Source organism: Microcebus murinus, chromosome 8, assembly GCF_040939455.1.
Source record: "Microcebus murinus isolate Inina chromosome 8, M.murinus_Inina_mat1.0, whole genome shotgun sequence".
In the NCBI taxonomy this organism is placed as follows: Eukaryota; Metazoa; Chordata; class Mammalia; order Primates; family Cheirogaleidae; genus Microcebus; species Microcebus murinus.
In genome coordinates this window covers 23,237,404-23,258,842 of record NC_134111.1, presented here as the reverse complement: position 1 = coordinate 23,258,842, position 21,439 = coordinate 23,237,404, and the positions used below count along the sequence as shown (strand labels likewise).

Genomic DNA, 21,439 nt, shown 5'->3' with positions numbered 1-21,439 from the left:
ATTATCAATATGGTTTTTAGCAGTACTTGTTCATTTGATGCTATGGCATCCTTGACGGGAATGTTAAAAAGATGTGGTGACAGTAGATGCTGGCATGGATATGGGGAGAAAGGAATACTTAGACACTGTTGAGGGGACTGCAAACTAGTACAACCTCTGTGGAAAGCAATGTAGAGAGTCCTCAAAGAACTAAAATTAAACCTACTATTTGATCCAGCAATCCCACTACCGGATATTTACCTAAAGAAAAAAAGTTATTTTATGAAAAAGACACTTAACACTAGAATGTTTATTGCAGCATAATTCACAATTGCGAAGATGTGGAATCAACCCACGTGCCCATGAATTCATGAATGGATTATGAAAATGTGGTACATGTATACCATGGGGTACCACTTAGCCATAAAAAAATGAGTTAATACCTTTTCAACAATCTGGATGGAACTGGATACCATTCTCCTAAGTGAAGTATCACACGAATGGAAAAACAAACACCATATGTACTCACTATTAAATTGGAACTAGTTGATCAGCACTCATGTGCACAGATGGAAGTAAAACTTAATGAAAATCATGCAGGTGGGAGGGGTGGAGGGGAATGGATAAAATCCCACCTATTAGGTGCAATGTACACTATCTGGGTGATAGGCACACTTACAACTTTGACTCAAGCAGTACAAAAGCTATCCGTGTAACCAAAACATTTGTACCACCATAATATTCTGAAATAAATAAAATAAAATAAAATTTTTAAAAAAGATGTGGTGATTAACGTTACATATTTTTCTAATGTGTTTATCTTTAGGAATACTTAGCTTTTCTAAAGTCCTGAATGTTTCTTGTTTATGAGATGTTGAGAGATTGAGGCAGTCAAACAGTTTACTATTTATGTATACCTAACACAGAATAGGAATTCAATATAAAATGTTACCCATAAAGCCTCTTCATTGCAGGTGAACTTTCTCCATGTGCATTATCGAATGGAGGTTGCCATGACCTGTGCCTTTTAACTCCCAATGGGAGAGTGAATTGTTCATGCAGAGGGGACCGAATATTGTTAGATGACAACAGATGTGTGAGTAAGTAAAGAGAATTGAACTTTAATATACCTTGTCTGCTCAAAATGCCACATATGTATACTTAAATTGTTTTAGTATATTCATGAAGTTGAATTTTCTACCAATATGAGAAGCTTGGTTGCTTTATCTCTCAGTTCGAACAAGAACTCAGTTCATGATTCTACTGAGTTATAGCACCAAGTGCTGAATAATAACCAAAATGGTGACAAATGTTGTACCTCCCTGGTTGGGGACTGAAAGGTACTGGACTAGCTAGAGGAGTATCTACACACAATGATTGTTTGAAAACTTCCAGTCGCGACTTTGTGAATTCAGTCAATAGCAAAATTAATTGAAGCTGAAATGAACTTGTATACAGGCAATATATCAGTAGCCTTGCAGTAAAACCATTCACAGTCCATCACAATATGTAAATGAGAGAGAATGGCTCATGCAGCTTATTTGTAATCATTTCCAAACTGTTAATTAAGAATGTAACATTGCAGCCTTGCATGATGTTTATAACTCCCAAAGGCATTACAATCTTTAATTAGTACCATTACAATATACACTTATTAACAACTAAGTTTCCAAAACTGTTTCCAAAATTAAAAAGTGTTCAAGTGTTCCAATACTGCCATGAAAAATAACAAGCAATATAAAAAGGTTAATTTCCATTTAACATTAAGACAATTTGTGTTTAAGAAAGGTGGGAGAAAAATATCCTGTTGGAAATTGGTGAACTTGCTCTTAGGATATGTCAAATTTTCACATTTTTTTCTATCCTCGTCTATATCCTTATATCTTTTCATTCTAGAGAATTAGCTGAGTGGGGTATGTCTGCACTATAATAATTTTATGTTTCACCCTCATCTTCAGTCTTCTTTTAGTCTTTTTGCACCAGGAGGATCTTCTCTTTTACCTGATCTTTAACTGAATACAAATATTTAGATATAATTTTCTTTGTCTTGAAAACTATTGCAGCTAACACAATAGAATAGACATATCTTCTTACTTTGCAAATTGGTACCACAACCCAAAAGTGCACCTCTTAGCAAACTGGGTAAATGTTTTATTTAAGACTGTGCCAAAGCAAATGAGAGAATGATGCAGTTGGTCAGAATTTTAAATGCAGATAGCCAATTTCAATAATCTGGGCCACAAATTCCCATATTTCTTTGTCACTTAATACTTCTCTGAATTGCTCAAGCAATTGCTTAAACTCCCTCTTTCAGTTTGCCTTTGTGGTTTCAGCTGTAATGGTCTGGATCTGGTGCCATCTGTAAGCCTGGAGTGTTAGCCATGCATTAGAATCACTCATGTTTCTTTCATAGGTCACTGCAGGCCAGTAGTAAAGCAATGCCTTTAGTCAGAGCAGCAAGGCTTATTTGCATACAGTAGAGGCCTGTCCTTGCTGCAAAATAGATTAGATACAACTGTCCCTACTAAACCACCTGCTTCTCTCTACTGATGAGAACGAATCAGACAGAAAGCTATCATTTTAAACAAGTACAATTTTATTCATATGAAACTATAGAGTGATATTGAATTCTTCAGACCTGACAAACTGTGATAGAGGGAGACTGTATGCATTGTGCATTCATATTGAAATCCTCTTGTCCAGCAGAGAGATTGGAAAGTAACTCTTGGCTTCTCCTTGTCAAATCCATCTTTGGGAAATGAGAATGTTTCTGGCATATCTATGTCCGCATCTGAATGATTTCACCCAGAGCTGTTCATGAATGTTAATGGCAGCATTACAGAGGTGAAAGGCCATTTACTAACACCTACCTCAGGGCAAAGCAGGGAAAACATTTGTTGTCATAACTGTTGACAAAAAAATTAGGCAGTTCCATTCCTCACAATGTTATTAGCTTTATTGACCTCCATGATAGAAATAGGAACAGCAAATATAATTAGGTAAAGTAATTGCCATGTAAGAGATTGAGAGGACAGATGAACCATTATTTCTAGAAAGGTGAGGACAGATGAACCATTATTTCTAGAAAGAAGAGAAAGTACTTTAATGATATTTCATCAAAAGAACATGATTTAATACTATTTCATCAAATGAATATGCCTGAATAAGAATTGTGCTCATACAGTATTTGCTTTTGCTAAATATAAAAAACATATTTATCTGTGAACAATTTTGTTCTTGCTCCCAAAGATGTGATGAATATAAAGCACTAACTATGGCATTGTCCATCATGACAATTAGTTTTATATTGGAAATGAGACAGTAAATAGGATGTGCTTAAAATAGACAAAATAAGTCAGGAATGTCAATAGGCTTGCAGTAAGTGGCGGAAGTTTGTTGAGTTCATGATCTAAGGTGATTGTACCCAGTAATATTAGCACCCTTTTTTACTTATAATACTTTTTCTTTTAAATTTATTAATACTTTTAGGTTTTACATTTTTGATACTTTCTCTAAAATAACATTCTTATTTAGCTACCAATTGACCAATGAAGTTTAGATTGCACCAAATAAATAAATAAATAAATAAATAAATAAATAAAAATCTTTGAAAAGTGCTGCTATCATTGAAAGAGTTAAATTAGAAGTCTTAGATACATACATATATACATACATAGACATTCTGTTAAAATTAAATTCTAAGAATAATAAAATAGTGGAAACTTTAAATAATATTAATTGAATATTCATAAAATAAAGTTTAAATGATTGATAGTAAATTATAAAATTAAGGTATATTTCTCATATTAGCAGAAATAAATGAATTCTATTTACCTCCAACATAATTAATACAATTAGATTTGGCAAGCAGTGAAGTGAGTACATGCGAACAGACAGCACGCCCAAAAAATTGGATTGCAAAAGTTTGCTAGTAAATCTATTACGTAAGAATAAAAATAAGTCGATTTTCCTCAACAGAGATCCTTCAAAACAGCGATTATGTACTGGCTTTCCAGGGATGAAACCTAGCTATAGAAAGGATTCTTTTTTATATTTTATGGTGTTGGTCTGTGCTTACAAGTTAGGACAAACCACATAAAAGGCTTAAACTTTTAATTTCTTATGAATATCCTGAAATTTAGATATTGAGACAATATGGTAGTGTTCAGTTGGGGTCCCTGGACTCAGTTGCACATGCCTCCCGTTGTCCTCCGGCGGCTCATCCCACAGATCCCATACATTCTAGGAGTAGGTGCGGGCCATGTGTGGCAGGAAGAAAGGATCTGCTCTCTGGTACCTCCCACACATAGATAGAACAAGGGCCTGATGAGGATGATTTTAGCAATTCCAGTACTTGTGAATTATAGGTTTCATCAGAAGGTAGTTGGGGACAAAGACCAAGTAGGAGGTGGGGAAAATTTGGGCCCATTTATTTGACTGAGATGATTTCACATTAAGCATTCAAAAATGTGTATGATATTACTGAAAATTTTCAATACATTAAAAAACGTGATGGATTCCCATAGAAAAACACAAAAACATTTTCATTATTTACAGAGTTCATTTAATTGGCTCTTTTTTATAATTTATTTTTAAAGTAGACTGCTAGACAGATACATAAATATAGTTAGTCATCCAAATTTAAGACACACTTTTCCTCCACATACACAGTCACTGAATAATTAACAAAATACACAAATAAGCATGAAAGAAAAGTAATGCCATGCAACTCCCAAAATATTTACAAAGGGAGGATAAGAACAACAAAATATGTTCTTCTTAGTTTTTAATGAATAAAATGCCACAAGCCATTTCCCTTTATTTAATTTTATATTTACATAAATTTTAGTTTATTTTTATAATTAAAATCAAGAAAAATAATTGTAATGGTATCAACAAATGTTGATTGCTACACAAAAACATTGACCATTTTATTCTTTTAGCTAAAAATTCCTCCTGCAACATTTATCTGGAGTTTGAATGTGGAAATGGTGAATGCATTGACTATCAGCTCACCTGTGATGGCATTCCTCATTGTAAGGATAAATCAGATGAAAAACTGCTCTACTGTGGTAAGTGTCCAATACGTGATTTGCTCATTTCAGAGAGAAGTTTCTGATTCTTCTTATAGTTTTTGATTTGTTTGTCTTCATTTGGTTTATGTGGATGATTTCTTCAATATCTCTCATTAGCATGTAAATCTAAGGCAATTGACTTGGCTTTGCTTGTGTTAAAATGAAGCACTTTATTTCCTATCCAACAGCTATGATACTCATTGAAGAATTTCCTCATGGCTTGCCATCCATGGAATGCAAATTCAAAGAAAGTAGAGCCTGTCTTTTGAACTGCCTGGTTATTCATCTTTAGCAATAGGTTTTAGGATTACATTCCTTAAAATGTAAATCAGAAACATCAGTGATTTGTGGACAATGCAGGCTTACTTTGCAGCTAAAGTACACTAACAGTCAATGATATGTAGTTGGGTTGATATCAAAGTCTTGCTCATTCTATTTCTGCCTCTAGGATTAGCATGGGGGCTAGTGTCCTTTCGTACAAAGGCTGACTACTTTAGCCATGGTCCCCACCAAGCGTGAAATTCCACCAGCTGTGTCTCTATTGGTGGCATCAGGTGATAGTCAACCTCTGCCTCTCTCTCAGGAATAGAGATTGGCTTTTCTACCCTAGTAAGCAACTGATATTTACCTTTATTACAGCAACAGTTTTCTTGGAAATTTGTCTTTGTGTAGTCATTAATAGTTACTGTACAATTGATCCAGATTTTTAAAAAATTAGTCTGATTTATTTTTTATTCTACACATCCAATAGCATTGGGATTGTGTACTATGCAAAATTTAGGAATCTATATATGGAACTTCTACCTTTCATTTCTACTTTTCTCCTTTGTTCTAATATGGAGGTAATAATTGCACCTAAATAATCAAAGAAAAGTTTAAACAAGAGGAAGATGGAGTTTGGGAAATCCACAGATAGTTTTCTCATTCTTTTACATTACAGAAGAGCACACTCTCAAATAAAATGACAGCCAAATATAATTTGTCCATGATTGATCTGTAACCAATATCCTAGGGAATTTACCTCAAATATCATACTTACTTTAATGAATGACCATATTCTGCACAATATTAAAACATTAAAGCATATAAAAATGTTATGGGAATCAGCTTACAAATTTGCATTTACTATGAACTGGCTTAAGAATATATTTCATATATTTATTTTCATTGTAGTAAGATGATATTCATGTAGAACAGGGTTAACAAACTTTTTCTGCAAAGGTTCAGCTAGTAAATATGTAGGTTTTGTGGGCCATATATGCTCTCTGTTAAGTATCCTCTATTTTTCATTGTTTACTATCCTTTAAATTTTTTAAAATAATTCTTAGCTCAATAGTCATACAAAAACAGGCTCACAGGCTAGATTTTACTTTGGGACTATATTTGCCAACCCTAGGTATCGAGCTTGGGCTTTGGAATCACACATGGGGTCAATCCTTTGTTCTCAAACCTACTTGTGTGTGACTAGTGTGAGTACTGTGACTTACTTCTCTATGTTTTAGTTGCCTACTACAAAATGACTAGCTTTAACAGTGGTTGAGAGCATTAAATAAGCAAGTGCATATTTACATGTACCCAATATAGAGCCTGGCACAAAGCTGGCATTCCATGAACAGCAGCTGTTATTATCGTAAGTGGTAATTTGTGTCCCAGATTAGAGAATGTCAAAAGACAGTCAATGAAGTAAATAGAATTCAGATGGCAATTCTTCTTCTCAGGAAATTCTGTAGACATTTTAAGATAATTTTTAAGAGAAATTTATTGACATTTAGGTGATTCTTTGATACACTGATTCAGAATGTATGTTTTGCTGCTTTTGTCTTCTTGTTACAAAATCCTTGCAGATAAATGCAGAGCAGATAGGAGATGCATGTTGGAGTGTGCTTTTTACTCTTTAGGTAGAAATTTATTTCTTCAGAAGTAATTATGTGATGTATGTTTATTCCTGTGCCACTTGACAGAGTGTCAGAAACAATCATGTGGGTCCCACTTGAAAAGATCTCCAGATGTGAATCACTATAGTTAAAACAGTAAGTCAAAAAGGGGCTTTACTGAAAGAACTACTCCTTAATAATATATGAATATTTTAACCCAGAGCTTTTATACCACACAGCACTTGTTTTATAGGTCCATAATCCAGTCTTTATGAGTGAAATTCTGTCTGTGATTTTACTTTTGTAAAAATATTTCTCTATGATCTCCAATTATGAGTTTCTACTTTTATTTATAAGAAAACAGAAGCTGTCGAAGAGGTTTCAAGCCCTGCTACAATCGTCGTTGCATTCCTCATGGCAAGTTATGTGATGGCGAAAATGACTGTGGCGACAACTCTGATGAATTAGACTGTAAAGGTAAATACTTGCAGCAGCAGCCTAGGAGTATTGCTGCGCTAATTTCTCCTGAACTTTTCCAAAGTTTGTTTCTGAGGGCACTGCAGTATATAACACCCAGTAACATCTATGGACTATACTTTGGCAAATGCTGCTGGAGTTGAATTATGAAAGTCAATTGAAAGTTATGACTATGTTCTCTGTTTCTGGTTTCTACTCCTTTGCTCACTTTGAAAGTCTTGTAATTTCTCATGTCTCCATCTATCTCCCTTGTTTTTTTGATATTTCTACCAGAATGTGTAATATTGAATTTGGTGCCCCAAAAAATGTACCCCTTCATTCCTTAATTCTCTGTTTTATCCATGATTTCATTTCCCTAACCACTGGGCAGGAAACCTTGGTGTTATCCTTGATTCCCTCCTTCCTGTATTCCCAACGAATCTTCCAATTCTTTTTAATATCTTTAATGGCAATCCACTTAAGCCTCAATTTACAGAGGATCCATTTACCTGTTTCCATGCCTATATTTTTGCCATTTATCTGTATATTCTTAGTCATGCTAATAACTGTTTAACATTTTCCCACAATAACTACTGGGACAGACTATCAAGCTAGCCTGCCTAGATTAGAACCTCCATCCCAGCACTTACTGTCTAAATTTAAATAAGGCACTTAACTAGTGTCTGTGTCTCTGTTTCCCAAATTGCAAAATAGAAAAAATAATTAAATGATAATATTAATATTAAATAAGCTTAGAATAGTACTTGGCATATAATGAATGATATGTAAGCATTAACCTTTTTTTTTTTTTTTTAAATCACTGCTCTGGTAAAGAACCACTAATGGAATACCAATGTTTGCAGAACAAATGAACAGTTTTTAGTATGACAGTGAAGGCCTTCTAAAATATGGATCCAACAGATATTTTCAAAGCAAGTTTCCTTAAAAATACTTCCCATTCATTGCCCGCACTTTATTGAGTGCAGTGCATTAAGGGCTAAGACACAAAACTAATGAAACACGTGTCTGCCCTCAGAGTTCAAACTCTGAGAAACAGTCATGCAAACAGATGAAGATATATCTAAGATGCTGTGGTTGCACCCATGAGAACACCATTTTTTAAATTTCTGGCTTGGAAGTATCCTCAAAAGTTTCATAGACTGTATCAAATTTGAGCTGAATCTTCTAGCATAAATAAGAAGAGAATTCCAAGTAGAGGGACCATATTGAAAACTGCAAGTATTCGATACAGTTAGGGCTAGATTGCACATAGGGGAGTGCTAAAAACAATGAGACAAGTTAGAGCAAGGAGCCAGGAGATAAACGTGTATCTTGTGCCATGTTAAGGAACACAGACTTTATCTTGCTGTTGCCAGAAAGTCTCTGGAGGTTTAAAGCAAACAAAATATAATCAAATTTACATTTCAAAAAATAAAAAAAAGACAAAAAGTGTGAATGAAACCTACAATAACTACAGCAGCTAAAGCTAGGCGTGAAGGGGAGTAAGATAGATATAACATTTAAAAGATAGCATAAGATGTCTTCTTGGATAATAACATAGAGAAAGCCTGGGGAAGGACAGAGTAGTTTTGTGGGAATGTTTTGACCTGTTTTCAACTTATTTTTTCTTTATTTTATTTATTTACTTTTGTAGGCCTTTTGTTTGTATGGGAATGGGGATAAGATAATAAGGGCATTTTGCATTCTTAGGTTAAAGCACTTGTAGATGTCCAAATGGAGCTGTTTCACATGCATGTACACAGAAAGCTGGAATTGAGGTTTAGACCAGAACTATTGATTTTGGATGCATTAAGGAGAAAGAAGCCTAGAGAAGATATATGGAATAATATGTGCTTTAAAAGAGTGCATCAGAATTACTTGAAATAAAAAGTTAAAAACACTTGTACAAAAAGGAAAATTTGATTACTAATTAAAAATACTAAAACAGGACTAATAGAAGGATCCCCACAAGTAATCGTTTTTTCAAGAAAGGGGGATCATTCAGCACTTTAAAATGTTTCAGAAAGGACAAGAGGGCAGACATGGACTGGAGGTGTCCAGTGTACTTGGCAAATAGGAGATAATCTTTGGATTACCTTCATGAGAATCAATTTACAGAATGAGTGGTAGGGGAAAGCCAGGTCACATTGGGTTAAGGCAGAAAATGGATGGTAAAGGAGTAAAGACAGTGAATGTAGATTGTTTTGGGAAAATATTGATGGTAAAGGAAAGGTATGAAGTATAGCTGCAATGAGATGGCTATGCAGAGTTCAGAAAGAGGACAGAATGCAAGCAAACTATTGTGTAGCTATACAGAAGGTTGGGTAGTGACTATGCCATTTTAGACTGTATGACTTTGGGGAGACACCTGGGTAGATTACCATCTAAGGTTGACACTATAGTTTAGGAAGAGTCAAGTACATTTGCAGATTAAGTCCCCTATGAGAGATTAGAAATGGCAAAATGTAGTAAGATACTGGGAGTAGGTGGAGGAAAATGAATTAGCATTTGGAAGAAAGGAGGGAAGGAAACTAGAGGAAGAACAAGATGTGGGCATGTTTTATCAGTTATTTGAAAGCAGGTGAGGAGAATATAATAAAAGCACTAAACCAGTTTTAAAGTAAAAATATCAAGCTAGAATGCGCAGGATCTGAACAATAAATATAGAAAGTAGATTTTAAAGCAAAATTCATCAAAAAGAACCATGGGAAGTTAATAAGTTACTATGAGTTTTCTCAGAAAATGAAAGTATGTTTTCAAAAGTGGTAAATAAATTAGTGTGTTTGGGGTTATGAAATGTAATACCTAGTACATGATAGGTGTTTATTAAATTCTTATGTGGCTGGTTGAAGCAGTAAGTCTTCCAAAAAATATAGTCAGATTTATTCTGCCTAGTGATATCAGTACTCGCTGATTAATAACAATAAAAATAACTCAAAATGTTATTTGCCTCTTTTAATCTAAACTCTTGATTTTTGTATTATAACTATCTCAGCCACATTCTTGGGCACAGAATAGTGCATTTTGGAATTACCTTTCTTCATGACCTTTCTTTTGTGATAATAATAGTAATGTAGAAGTATAGCAGTTGGATATTTTAGAAATAAACAAATAAAGCCTACGCCTCAAAGTTTTCCTGTATAATACAGGACATTTGAAATTAAAATTGCTCAAGAAAAAAATAAGCAGAAACTTTACTACTAACTCAAAATTAATGAATTTCATTATGGACTAGCTCTTTTAGGATAAACAAATGGGTTGCTTTTTAGATGAAACATTACTCATCTTAGGCACACCTTAGGCACAATTGATTTGTCTCTCAATTTAAGTTTATTCACTTATAGGGCATGTTTCAAGCGACAGGGGGAAGGCTTTTCTGGGTCCATTTTTTATAAGTCAGGCTTTCAGGTAAGACTGATATTATTCAAATGTGCATCTACCAAACAAGCTCACTTATAAAATAAAAAATGAGGAAGGAAAGGAATATGTAAGGCTCAGGAAGAATGGATAAGAGTTCTCTCTGCAAAACTTTTCTTCTAGTTACTCATTCTCTGTTTTTGTAGTCAGTGCTTTGTTGCATATATATGCACGCACAAATCACCCATTACTTTTGAATCAAAATAAAACAAAATATACAAAAGTAATGTAGTATGATTAGAAGTCAATATATACAGGGGGATTTTGATAATTCTGTGGTAAGAGTAATTTACAGGTACTACCTGTAAATTATTTGAAGTGCTATTATTCTTTTCCTTGTTTAATTTAGATGTCAATAGTAATTATTACTATGATTTTTTTTTAATTCCACAAAGGCAGAGAGTCTATTTACAGAGTGGAAATGGAATTATTTTTGTTTTCTTCTGATGGAAAAGAACAATTCCCAATCCCCACCATTTTTTATTTATAGATAAATAAATCTATATATAGATTATATATGTAAAAATAAATCTATATATAGATTATAGCCCCTTTATAGATCTTTCAGAACTTTAGATGTCAGGCTATGGGGGGGTGGGGCATGAGGAGTTGTTCCTAAGGTTTGTCATTTTACATTCCCCTTCTGGTTGTGTGACAGGTTGAGTGAATAGATTTGGGAAGAGTGCATGATATAGCTCCTTTCCTATTGAGATGAATATAAATTGCTCCCCTTGGGAAGTACATGAACTTCTTTGGGTCACCAGAATACCCTTAAGTAGACTGGGGAGTTAGTGGTTTTGAGGCATCCTAAAAGAAAGGGAACTGGGGTTTAGTTTTTTCCCTAAGTTCATAGAAAAACATTGAATGACTCCACAAACAACAAGCTAAAGGAAAAGGATAAACATGGCTAGAAAAGAAATCATCATTTCTTTTGAGTTTGCATACCCTTAGAACCTAAGCAGTAAATTAAATAATTAATAAAAGATATGGCTTGAAAGTAAACTTTGGAAGAAAGGTATGACAGTAAATTTAATGTTGTTTTTTTTTTTTTTCCTTGTCAGCTTCCCTCTGCCACATGTTGGGTAAGGGGAGTTGGAAGAGAGAATTGACTTAGGTTATCTATAAGAAAAATCCTAAGAACCACAGAGAGACCAATTGATCTCAATAGCGTTCATATCTCATTAAATATTTTCATTGGTATGCTAAGAAGAAAGTGGAAGAAATGGTAAAATTAAGAAAGTATAGGAAGAAGAGGGTGGCTTTGCTTTCTCTCTTGCTACTACTTTTGATCAGCAATCCCCGTCTGATCTTCTTCCTTTGTAGTATCTCATTGCTATTCCTGGTGTGGCTGTGGTATGTTTTCACTCACACTTGTAGACTTATTTTTTCTTTTGGACTATCTAGAGGGAAAAGTCTAGCATTTTTCCCTTGGCTTATATTTATTTGGACTATAATATTTTATTTTCTCTCTTTATCAGGACTTTTAGCCTGAGGAAAAATTGTCAGAAAACTTTCATATTCACTCGACAAATTAGAAATTCTAGTATCTTTCTTCCTCAAAAATAACCCTAAAGTTAAAACAAGTTTCAACGCTTGACTGACCAAAACCAAGTAAAGAAGGAATATAGTTGAGGCAAAAGAGAGAAAGAGATTTTGGCAGAAGAGACTTTATTTACTTATTTAATGAAATTCCTGCTATTTCTAAGGATTTCTGTTATCACAGGACTCTCATGCCTTTCCTACAAATGTAGGCGATATTAATTCCCACAATCACCTCATCTCCACTGATTACAAAATTCTGCAACTACTTAATATGTTCAATTACATCACCACTCATCGCGCTATTCAACCCTCGGGCAGTTCTCAAACTCTAAATCAAGCATGGAATCTGTGGCGACAGGACCAGGTATAAAGGGATGATCTGTTCCTTATTTGTACATCTCACACACTCTAATGAGCCAGCCTCACCCTCTTTACCAAAATTTATTACTTGGGGAATGGGAGAAATAAATACATCCTGCAAATTTTCTACTCTCTATCGCATTCTCCCGATCTCTTTTCCCAAGACTTTCTTTTAATTAGTATCTCCTAACCACTCTGCTCAACTTCAAAGTTAAAGTTTCTTCTCATCTAGTTGGAGTTCCTCTTTTCATTTCTTTCTTCTATCTAGAATTCAATCTAAAATTGTGTTCTCCTTGCCCCACCTTTCCACTCTTCTCACAAGTTATTCTTTACTCCCTCTGCCACCTCAGATCTTCTGATACTATTTTTGAAATTTCATTGCTGTGAAATCCCCGAATCTCCACTTTTATTAGCAGTCTGAAATGCCATCCCCCATGTTCATGAAGTCATATTTTCCTCTTCATCTTCCCTGCCACTGTTATTCATTCAGGTGGACTTTCTGCCACCTACACAGAGGATTCTCTGTAGATGCTCAGAGGGAGATGGTGATGGTGGAATCGGTTTCAGTTCTCCCCATTGGGATCTTCCTGGCATCCTAAACTCTAAGTTCAAGTATACTGTAAGGTAGAACTCCAAGTGCATTGTGAGATAAACCTTTGAAGGCTTGCCTAGGAATATTACAACTATCTAAAGTGTTGTTTTGCAGTCTTCTAAATAAAAAGATTATAAACAATCTCTCAGAACTAAGTTAATAGACATTGCTAATAGATAGTGAAGTCAAAAACAAAATGGAAATGATTGACATGATTATCTTTTATGATATATGCCACATTTATTGTTTCCATTAAAATTGATTATTAAATGTAATATAAAAATATAGAAGAGATTTTGCTCTTTTAAAATAAAATCTATTTTGTTTTGTTTTAGAACAATGCATTTATCTCTACTCATAATAGCATTATCTGTTTCACATGCTAAGATGTTATTTTTAATGAAAAAAAGTGAAGCAATTATAATTGCAAGTTGTAAATAAAACATCTATTCTAATCATCATTGAAGCACAAATAAGTATGCAATTTCAAGATACGATTAAATATAATAAGAACAGTACATTATGAAATACAAATGACATACATACCCTTGAGTAAAATTTGCATATTTTAAGATAGCATTTTAACCATTTACAATTGATATAATTTCTATTTATAATTAAATAGGCTTTTAAAAATATCAACACTAGTAAAAGTGGCATAATCAAAGAGCCCTTCAGGTTGTACGTTACTGTAATAAACCTCTGGAAATTTGAATTTGGAATTAAAAAAAATCACACCTAAATTAAATTAACATGCATAGCATACCGTGCACCTGTTCGCAACACATTACTACAAACAATTATTTGGTTATGAATGGGTAAGCAACTTAGGAATGTATGATTAAGAATAAGATATTTTATACAAGTGTATATGATGACAGTAGCATTTGACACTGATTTTCATCTAAGCAGAGCAGGGAATTGGAAAGCAATACTTTCATAACAATAAGAGATGTCATGTTTATATGTTTCTGACATGAGGCATCCATATTTCCTATACCAAATGTTAATGATATGGCCATGTAAAGGAGTATGTCATAGCATAAAGGACTTTCTAGTAGTGTTTAGCTGTTCCCTCTGAGAAACAAAGCAAATGCTGTTTTCCCTCCCTTCCCCTCTCTCTCTATCTCTGTCTTTCTCTATCATAGCAGGGAAGGCTCTATTTCTTCTTGGCAAACAGATTGGTATTTTCCAGTAGGCATTTGATTGGGCATTTGCCTAGTGTCATAACTTTGTACCCTGAAGTTGTAAAGAGAGGGAATTTTCAGCAACTTTTTTTAAGTGTTGGCTCAGTGCTAGAGTAGTATTACCATGGTGAACATGGTGAATAAGGCGCAGTCTCTGCTTTCATGGAATTTATATTTAGTGAGTCTTCTGGTAGATAAACAGGAAGTTGCAATGCAGTATGATAAATGTCACAACAGCCAGAAGAATTATGTGTTAGGGAAGATATGTAAGAAGCATCTAATCCAAGCTTGTGTGTGGAAGCCAAGGGTCAAGATTGACTTCCCAGGGCTACAAAAGCAAAACCAAACAAAAATATATGAACTAATTAAAATACTCAAGATGTAAAAGCAAGGGGTCATTTTCTATCCCATCTATCCATTTATTTATTTACCTGTTTTTCTAGTTTCAACCTGTGCTACTGTTGAGTTCCGCTGTGCAGATGGGACTTGCATTCCAAGATCAGCACGATGCAACCAGAACATAGATTGTGCAGATGCTTCAGATGAAAAGAACTGCAGTAAGATATTTCACTACATTTTGTCTGTTCATGCATGGGCACCTTGGCACTGCATTGAACACTGTCCAACTTCTTACTGAACCTTGTCCAGAACTAATATGTAATTAACCCCTGTTGTGTAAGATAATTGCATATTTACTTCTTCAAATGAAGTTAACTTTTCTTGTCTCTATGACCTACATAGAAGGCTCATAATCCTTGCAAATGAGGTATTTTTCACTTTTCTGTTTACCTGTTTCTAGATAATACAGACTGCACACATTTTTATAAACTTGGAGTGAAAACCACAGGGTTCATAAGCTGTAATTCTACCTCACTGTGTGTTCTGCCAACCTGGATATGCGATGGGTCTAATGACTGTGGAGACTACTCAGATGAATTAAAATGTCCAGGTAATTCTAGAAACAAGCAAGCAAGCAAACAAACAAACAAACAAGAAACAGGTTTTGCCTTGAAGATTTATAGGCTAGTTAGTTGTACATAATAAATTTGTTTATTTTTATTCTTAATATTCAATTATTTAGATTAAAATATAAATGATATAAACTAAAAAGTTATCAACCTGTTCTATACATACCACTTGATCATTGATAAATGAATTTATGAAATTATAATCAAGAAATCTGTGCTAAATTTGGATCAATTTTTTCATGTTCTGTTCACCTTTAGCCCTTTTAAAATTGATGATTAAGTTTTTAAGATGTGTAATTTATAAAGCTTCAACAGAAGTCTTACATACATGGAAATAACTTCATAGACAGAGACTATGTTTCTCATTTCTGGCTTTCCTCAGAGTTACTATGCAGCTGGTGTTTATACGTTAGGCTGTTTAATGCACCTTACACAATCTTTTGGCATAGTAGTTTGGGTCATAGTTATTATTATTATTGGATCAAGGTTAGACAGATAAATTTATATCTGACTGTTAATCATCTTTCTAACATGGACTCTGAAAAGTGTCATCTGCATTCTTACAAGAATGCCTTCCAGCAAAGGTCACTTTGAGGATACTGAAATAAAAATAAAATCAGAAAAAAAAGGTGTTAATTGTGTATAACAGGAAATAGATATGACATATAGGACACTATTAAATTTGTTCTTATAGGCCGGGCGCGGTGGCTCACGCTTGTAATCCTAGCACTCTGGGAGGCCGAGGCGGGCGGATTGCTCAAGGTCAGGAGTTCAAAACCAGCCTGAGCGAGACCCCGTCTTTACTATAAAAATAGAAAGAAATCAATTGGCCAACTAATATATATATACATATATAAAAAAAAATTAGCCGGGCATGGTGGCTCGTGCCTGTAGTCCCAGCAACTCGGGAGGCTGAGGCAGTAGGATTGCTTGAGCCCAGGAGTTTGAGGTTGCTGTGAGCTAGGCTGACGCCACGGCACTCACACTAGCCTAGGCAAGAAAGCGAGACTCTGTCTCAAAAAAAAAAAAAAAAAAATTTGTTCTTATAATGCTGTTTGCCTCTTCCACCCTACTGCTACATGCATTTTTTCATGTTTAGTTGATATTCAGTAATTTTTTAAATATTTTAAGACATTAGATTGATAGATATTTTACACACCAGTTCTCTCTCCCTGCCTCTCTCTCTCTCACACACATACACTCTCTCACATAATTTACTAGGTAAAACTGATATTCTTAAACATTCTTGATCTATCACTAAATTTGGCAATAGCAGATCCCATCCTTTTGTGCTCAATGATGTGTAACATTATGTGATGTCATTTTTGTTCCTTCTTGGTTTTAAGAGCCTAGCTGCAGCCTCAGAGAAAGTGGAGAGCTTCTTCTCTAGAGACCTTTGACTATAGCTCACTGAAGTTCTTTCACATTGAAAAAAAAATAGTTACTATATTTTTAATTATATAAAATATTTTTAAACATTGTTTTAAACTCATGGAAACTGGGTGTTGAGATTCTTAGTCCAATGTTCTTTTGGCAACAACACATTCTTTCCGTTTTTCAGATTTGTTTACCCTTTTCCAGATAATATAGACTGCACACATAGAGAACTGAGATTCTTATATTGGGTAAGAAGGCAAGGAACACTCATGCAGGCATATGAGACAGTTGGACAGACAAACAAGAAACCAGATATGAGTTAGTGTAAATAATTTAGGTTATATCGATGCAAAAGCCCAAGAAGAACTTAGACGTGAAGCACATTCAAAAATTTTTAGTTTAGGCTGGGCATGAGGGCTCACGGCTGTAATTCCTGCACTTTGGGAGGCCAAGATGGGATGATCACTTGAGGCCAGGAGTTAAAGACCAGCCTGGGCAACATAGCAAGATACAGTCTCTACATAGAAAAAATAAATTAGCAGTGTGTGGTGGTGCACTGCTGTAGTCCCAGCTACTTGAAAGGCTAAGGCAGGAGGATAGGTTGAGCCCAGTAGTTTGAGGCTGCAGTGAGCTATAATCACACCACTGTGCTCCAGCTTCGATGGCAGAGCATGACCCTGTGTCACAAATTAAACAAAAAAAAACAACAAAACCTTTTTGGTCTAATGGTGAATTTACTCAAAAAATGTATTTTCATCTTTAATTAGATCTACATTGACATTTAGAAAATGAAATGAGGATAATTTTTATTGTCTTAAAATATTTATAATGGGCCATTATAGTGTGATTGTCATGTATAGGCTAGGGCTTACTTCCTGATTAGGAATGGGCCAATCAATCTGAAACCATGTTAGCCGTAAGGTGCAAGGAGGCAGATGCCATCTAGTAAAAAAAAAAAAAATACAGTATTTTATACACACTCTTGGAGGTTATAATAATACTTCATAATTTAAAATATATATAACTGAGAAAATAATTTTACATAATACACTTTTTATTCATTTGATATTTCTACAAGATATAATAATTTTAGAGATTTCATTGTAACCTGTTTTTCTTCTTTAGAATAGGGAATTGTTTAAATCCTGAACAGTAAATCTACACTTTTTCACCAAATATCTATCAATGTTGTAATTTTGTTATTCTGTTTTTGTTATAAATATGGAAATCATATCTTCTACCTAAATATGATTATTTGGTGTTAGGCTCACTCACTTTAGAGACATTTCAATTATTTTACTTTATTTTATTTTTATTAACTAAATGCCACACCATTGTGATTTAACCAATTTTCCTATTAGTATCTCCTTTCTGTTTTAGGATTCAATCCTGCATTTGATTTGATTATGTCTCTTGGGTCTCCTCTGCCCTATGACAGTTTCTTAGTCTTTCCTTGGTTTTCAACCACTTTGACATTCTTGAGGAGAACATCTCTGCTTTTTACTTAAGTTTGCCTGTTATTTATTTGTTCTGGTTCAAGGACTATTAGTGCTTTACCTACCTATAATGCAAAAGTCTAAGATTAATTAAATTTTTGACATTACATTCTATATTTTGTCACAGTTCAAAGCAAACACAAATGTGAAGAAAATTATTTTGGTTGTCCTAGCGGAAGATGCATTTTGAATACCTGGCTATGCGATGGTCAGAAAGATTGTGAGGATGGACTTGACGAATTTCACTGTGGTGAGATGTTGTATCTTACTTTAGCTCTATAAACTGTATTATTATTTACATGCTGGCCTTTTATTATGTATGGATTTTATAAAAATATTGCTAATGAATTTCACATCAATTTTCATTTTTATTATATAATAAAAATGGTAAAAAAAAATTAAAACAGAAGATCTTATAATGAAGAATAACAATCTTCTGTCCTGGCCTTTTCTTTTCATCTTTTCTGTATTTGTTGAGTTGTTACTTCCAACAATCTAAATGATATACTTTCATTTCCAGATTTATTCACTTTAGGTAGTTATTAATATATTTACTTTATGCTATGAAAATAAGGATTTGGCACACACTGCTTGTTATACTCTCCAACCTGCTATTGACAATCACAGTAGTCCCCTGGTATCTGTGCAGGGGACTGGTTCTAGGACACCCTGTGGATACCAGAATCCATGGATGCTGATGTCCCTTGCATAAAATGGCCTAGTATTTACTTATCTTTCTTTTTACTTTAAAGTATCTCTCAATTATTTGTAACACCTATTACAACATAAATGCTATGTAAATAGTTATTATACTGTATTAGTTTTTTATTTGTATCTTTTTGTTGTATTGTTATTTTTTAGTTTATTTTACTTTTTGAATATTTTTGATCTGTGTTGGTTGAATCCATGGATGAAGCCTGTGGATTTGGAGAGCTGACTGAATATCATTATTCTAAAATTTTCTGTTAATTACTTGTATAACTTAATAATATACCTAAATTTCTACCTCTTTAAGCTCTTCACCCCCTATCTCCTAATTTCTGTGTGCATATATTTTATTTCATATTTTGTTGTCAAGGTAAGAACACTTTTTAAAATTTACTTTATTAAATTTATGGATTTTATGATTTATAGTCCAAGGGAATATCCTATAAGAAAACAAAGCATATATTCACTATTTTCTTTTAACACAAATAACATACACTTTGGTGAACAGACAGAGTAGAAAAAAGATTAAAGATGGATCTTCCATGAAATGTCACTCTCCTAAAAGTAAATGTCATCATGAAATGTGAAGGTGCATCTTGTTTGATTAAGATGCCATATATCTTTACATTAGAGCCAGATTCTGAACAAGACTAACAGAGAACTTCAAAAGTAGTTTGAGTGGATTCATAGTTTCTAAACAGGGAGCCATTATATGAATGTATCTTCTTTAATTTTATTTTTCCAGACTCCAGTTTTCCAAATTTCTCTCTTTTCACAGGTTTTCTATTATAAACCAAAATTGTTATCTTTATAATAATTTATATTTTGTGTGCATACATTTGGGAGGGTTTTACTTTTGCATGTTTTCTGGTCATAAATATGCTGGGTGGAGAGGGCAGCTGGAGGAGGAGGTGGCAATCACAAAGTTGGCACTGGAAATAAATAAATGGAGTATGCTATTATTATAAATACTCAACCTGTCAATAAAAAAAAATCACTCACTATGCTAATTAATTTGGGTGCTATTAGTAGGTATAACAAACTCAAGTGTTTTCAAGGGAGCAATACAAAAACATTAACATGTAAGTATGTATAGGTATGAAACTGTTGGCTTGTCATCAAACTGAAACCTCCTTAGTCACCTTACCTTTAAAAACAAACGTATCTGCTGGTCAGTCCACCATTTTATCACTTTGCTTTGGATTTAATCTTTTCTCTTTTCATTCAAAAGTAGATTAAAAATTAAAAAGGATGACTAGACCACCCCTGGAATATTTATTTTATATTTGTGCACCACATACTTTTTAAAAATGACCAATTAGACTATACTTAGGGTAGGATGACCAGCATGATGACTAGCTCAAAGGCAAGCCCTGTGAAAATCACATTGAAGAAAAAGCAGTTGTATAACCTGAAAACACAGGGGGAATATGCAAGCTGGTGTCAAAATTTTATAGAATTGTCATAAAGAAAAGGAATTTAGCTTCTTTTATCATAGGATGTTTGATTTTAGCAAAGTCTAAGAAAGAACTTTCTCATTTTTTTCAGATCTGTTGTATGCTGGTCTCAATCAATTTGTTTTTCCTTTTGTACCTGAAACAAACATTCTTGTTTGTTTTCTAGATTCTTCTTGCTCTTGGAATCAATTTGCTTGTTCTGCACAAAAATGTATTTCTAAGCACTGGATTTGTGATGGAGAGGATGACTGTGGAGATGGATTAGATGAAAGTGATAGCATTTGTGGTGAGTAGTTTCTTTTGTGTTCTCAATCAATTGTTAAACATTGTACATGTACTATCATTTTAGAGCATATACATAATTTTGTTTTCTAATTTATTAAAATTAACATAAAATTTATGCATACATTTCTATGTTGCTGCTTTTATTATTTTCATAATAACTATTATTCTTTTATTTTTATATATATAGTTTTTAGTCAATATTTAGGATTTTTCCTGAATATTATCATAATAGATGATTTTGTACATTTTATTTCTAGCTTTCAATGACTTCTTTGGAGTCAATATCAGTGATTGAGATCACTGAAACAAATAATCAAAACTTTTTAATGACACTTGATGTGTACTACCAAGCTATTCTCCAAAATTGGTGTACTAATTTTTACTGCCATAAGCCACACATGCTGTTTATGTGTGTATGTGTGTGTTATAGTGAAAATTATTACTGAATTATTTTAAGTGAGAAATAAAGCAAGGTGGCTATTGCATATGACTTTATAAACTACTTTAAAATTCAGCTTTATAGGATTAGAGGTATTCGTGTCAAATATCTACATTTATTTACTATATGCCAACTACAAAACCAGGTTAATTGCTTTTTGATAATCACATATATTTAACAAATACCTTAAATAGAATTAGTAACTGAATTTCCTAAGGAATAAAAGA

General features: G+C 33.7%; 1 protein-coding gene across 2 annotated transcripts in view; it reads left to right on the top strand.

Annotated features, from left to right (window-relative positions):
• Positions 1 to 21,439, top strand: part of LRP1B (LDL receptor related protein 1B) — a 1,745,675-nt gene that overhangs the window by 1,460,032 nt on the left and 264,204 nt on the right. For both annotated transcript variants that reach the window (XM_020288518.2, XM_076005497.1), the window contains exons 45-51: positions 954 to 1,079; positions 4,923 to 5,051; positions 7,286 to 7,405; positions 14,926 to 15,039; positions 15,282 to 15,431; positions 18,451 to 18,573; positions 20,655 to 20,774. In XM_020288518.2, coding sequence (XP_020144107.2) covers positions 954 to 1,079; positions 4,923 to 5,051; positions 7,286 to 7,405; positions 14,926 to 15,039; positions 15,282 to 15,431; positions 18,451 to 18,573; positions 20,655 to 20,774 — 882 coding nt within the window. The remainder of the gene's footprint in view (positions 1 to 953; positions 1,080 to 4,922; positions 5,052 to 7,285; positions 7,406 to 14,925; positions 15,040 to 15,281; positions 15,432 to 18,450; positions 18,574 to 20,654; positions 20,775 to 21,439) is intronic.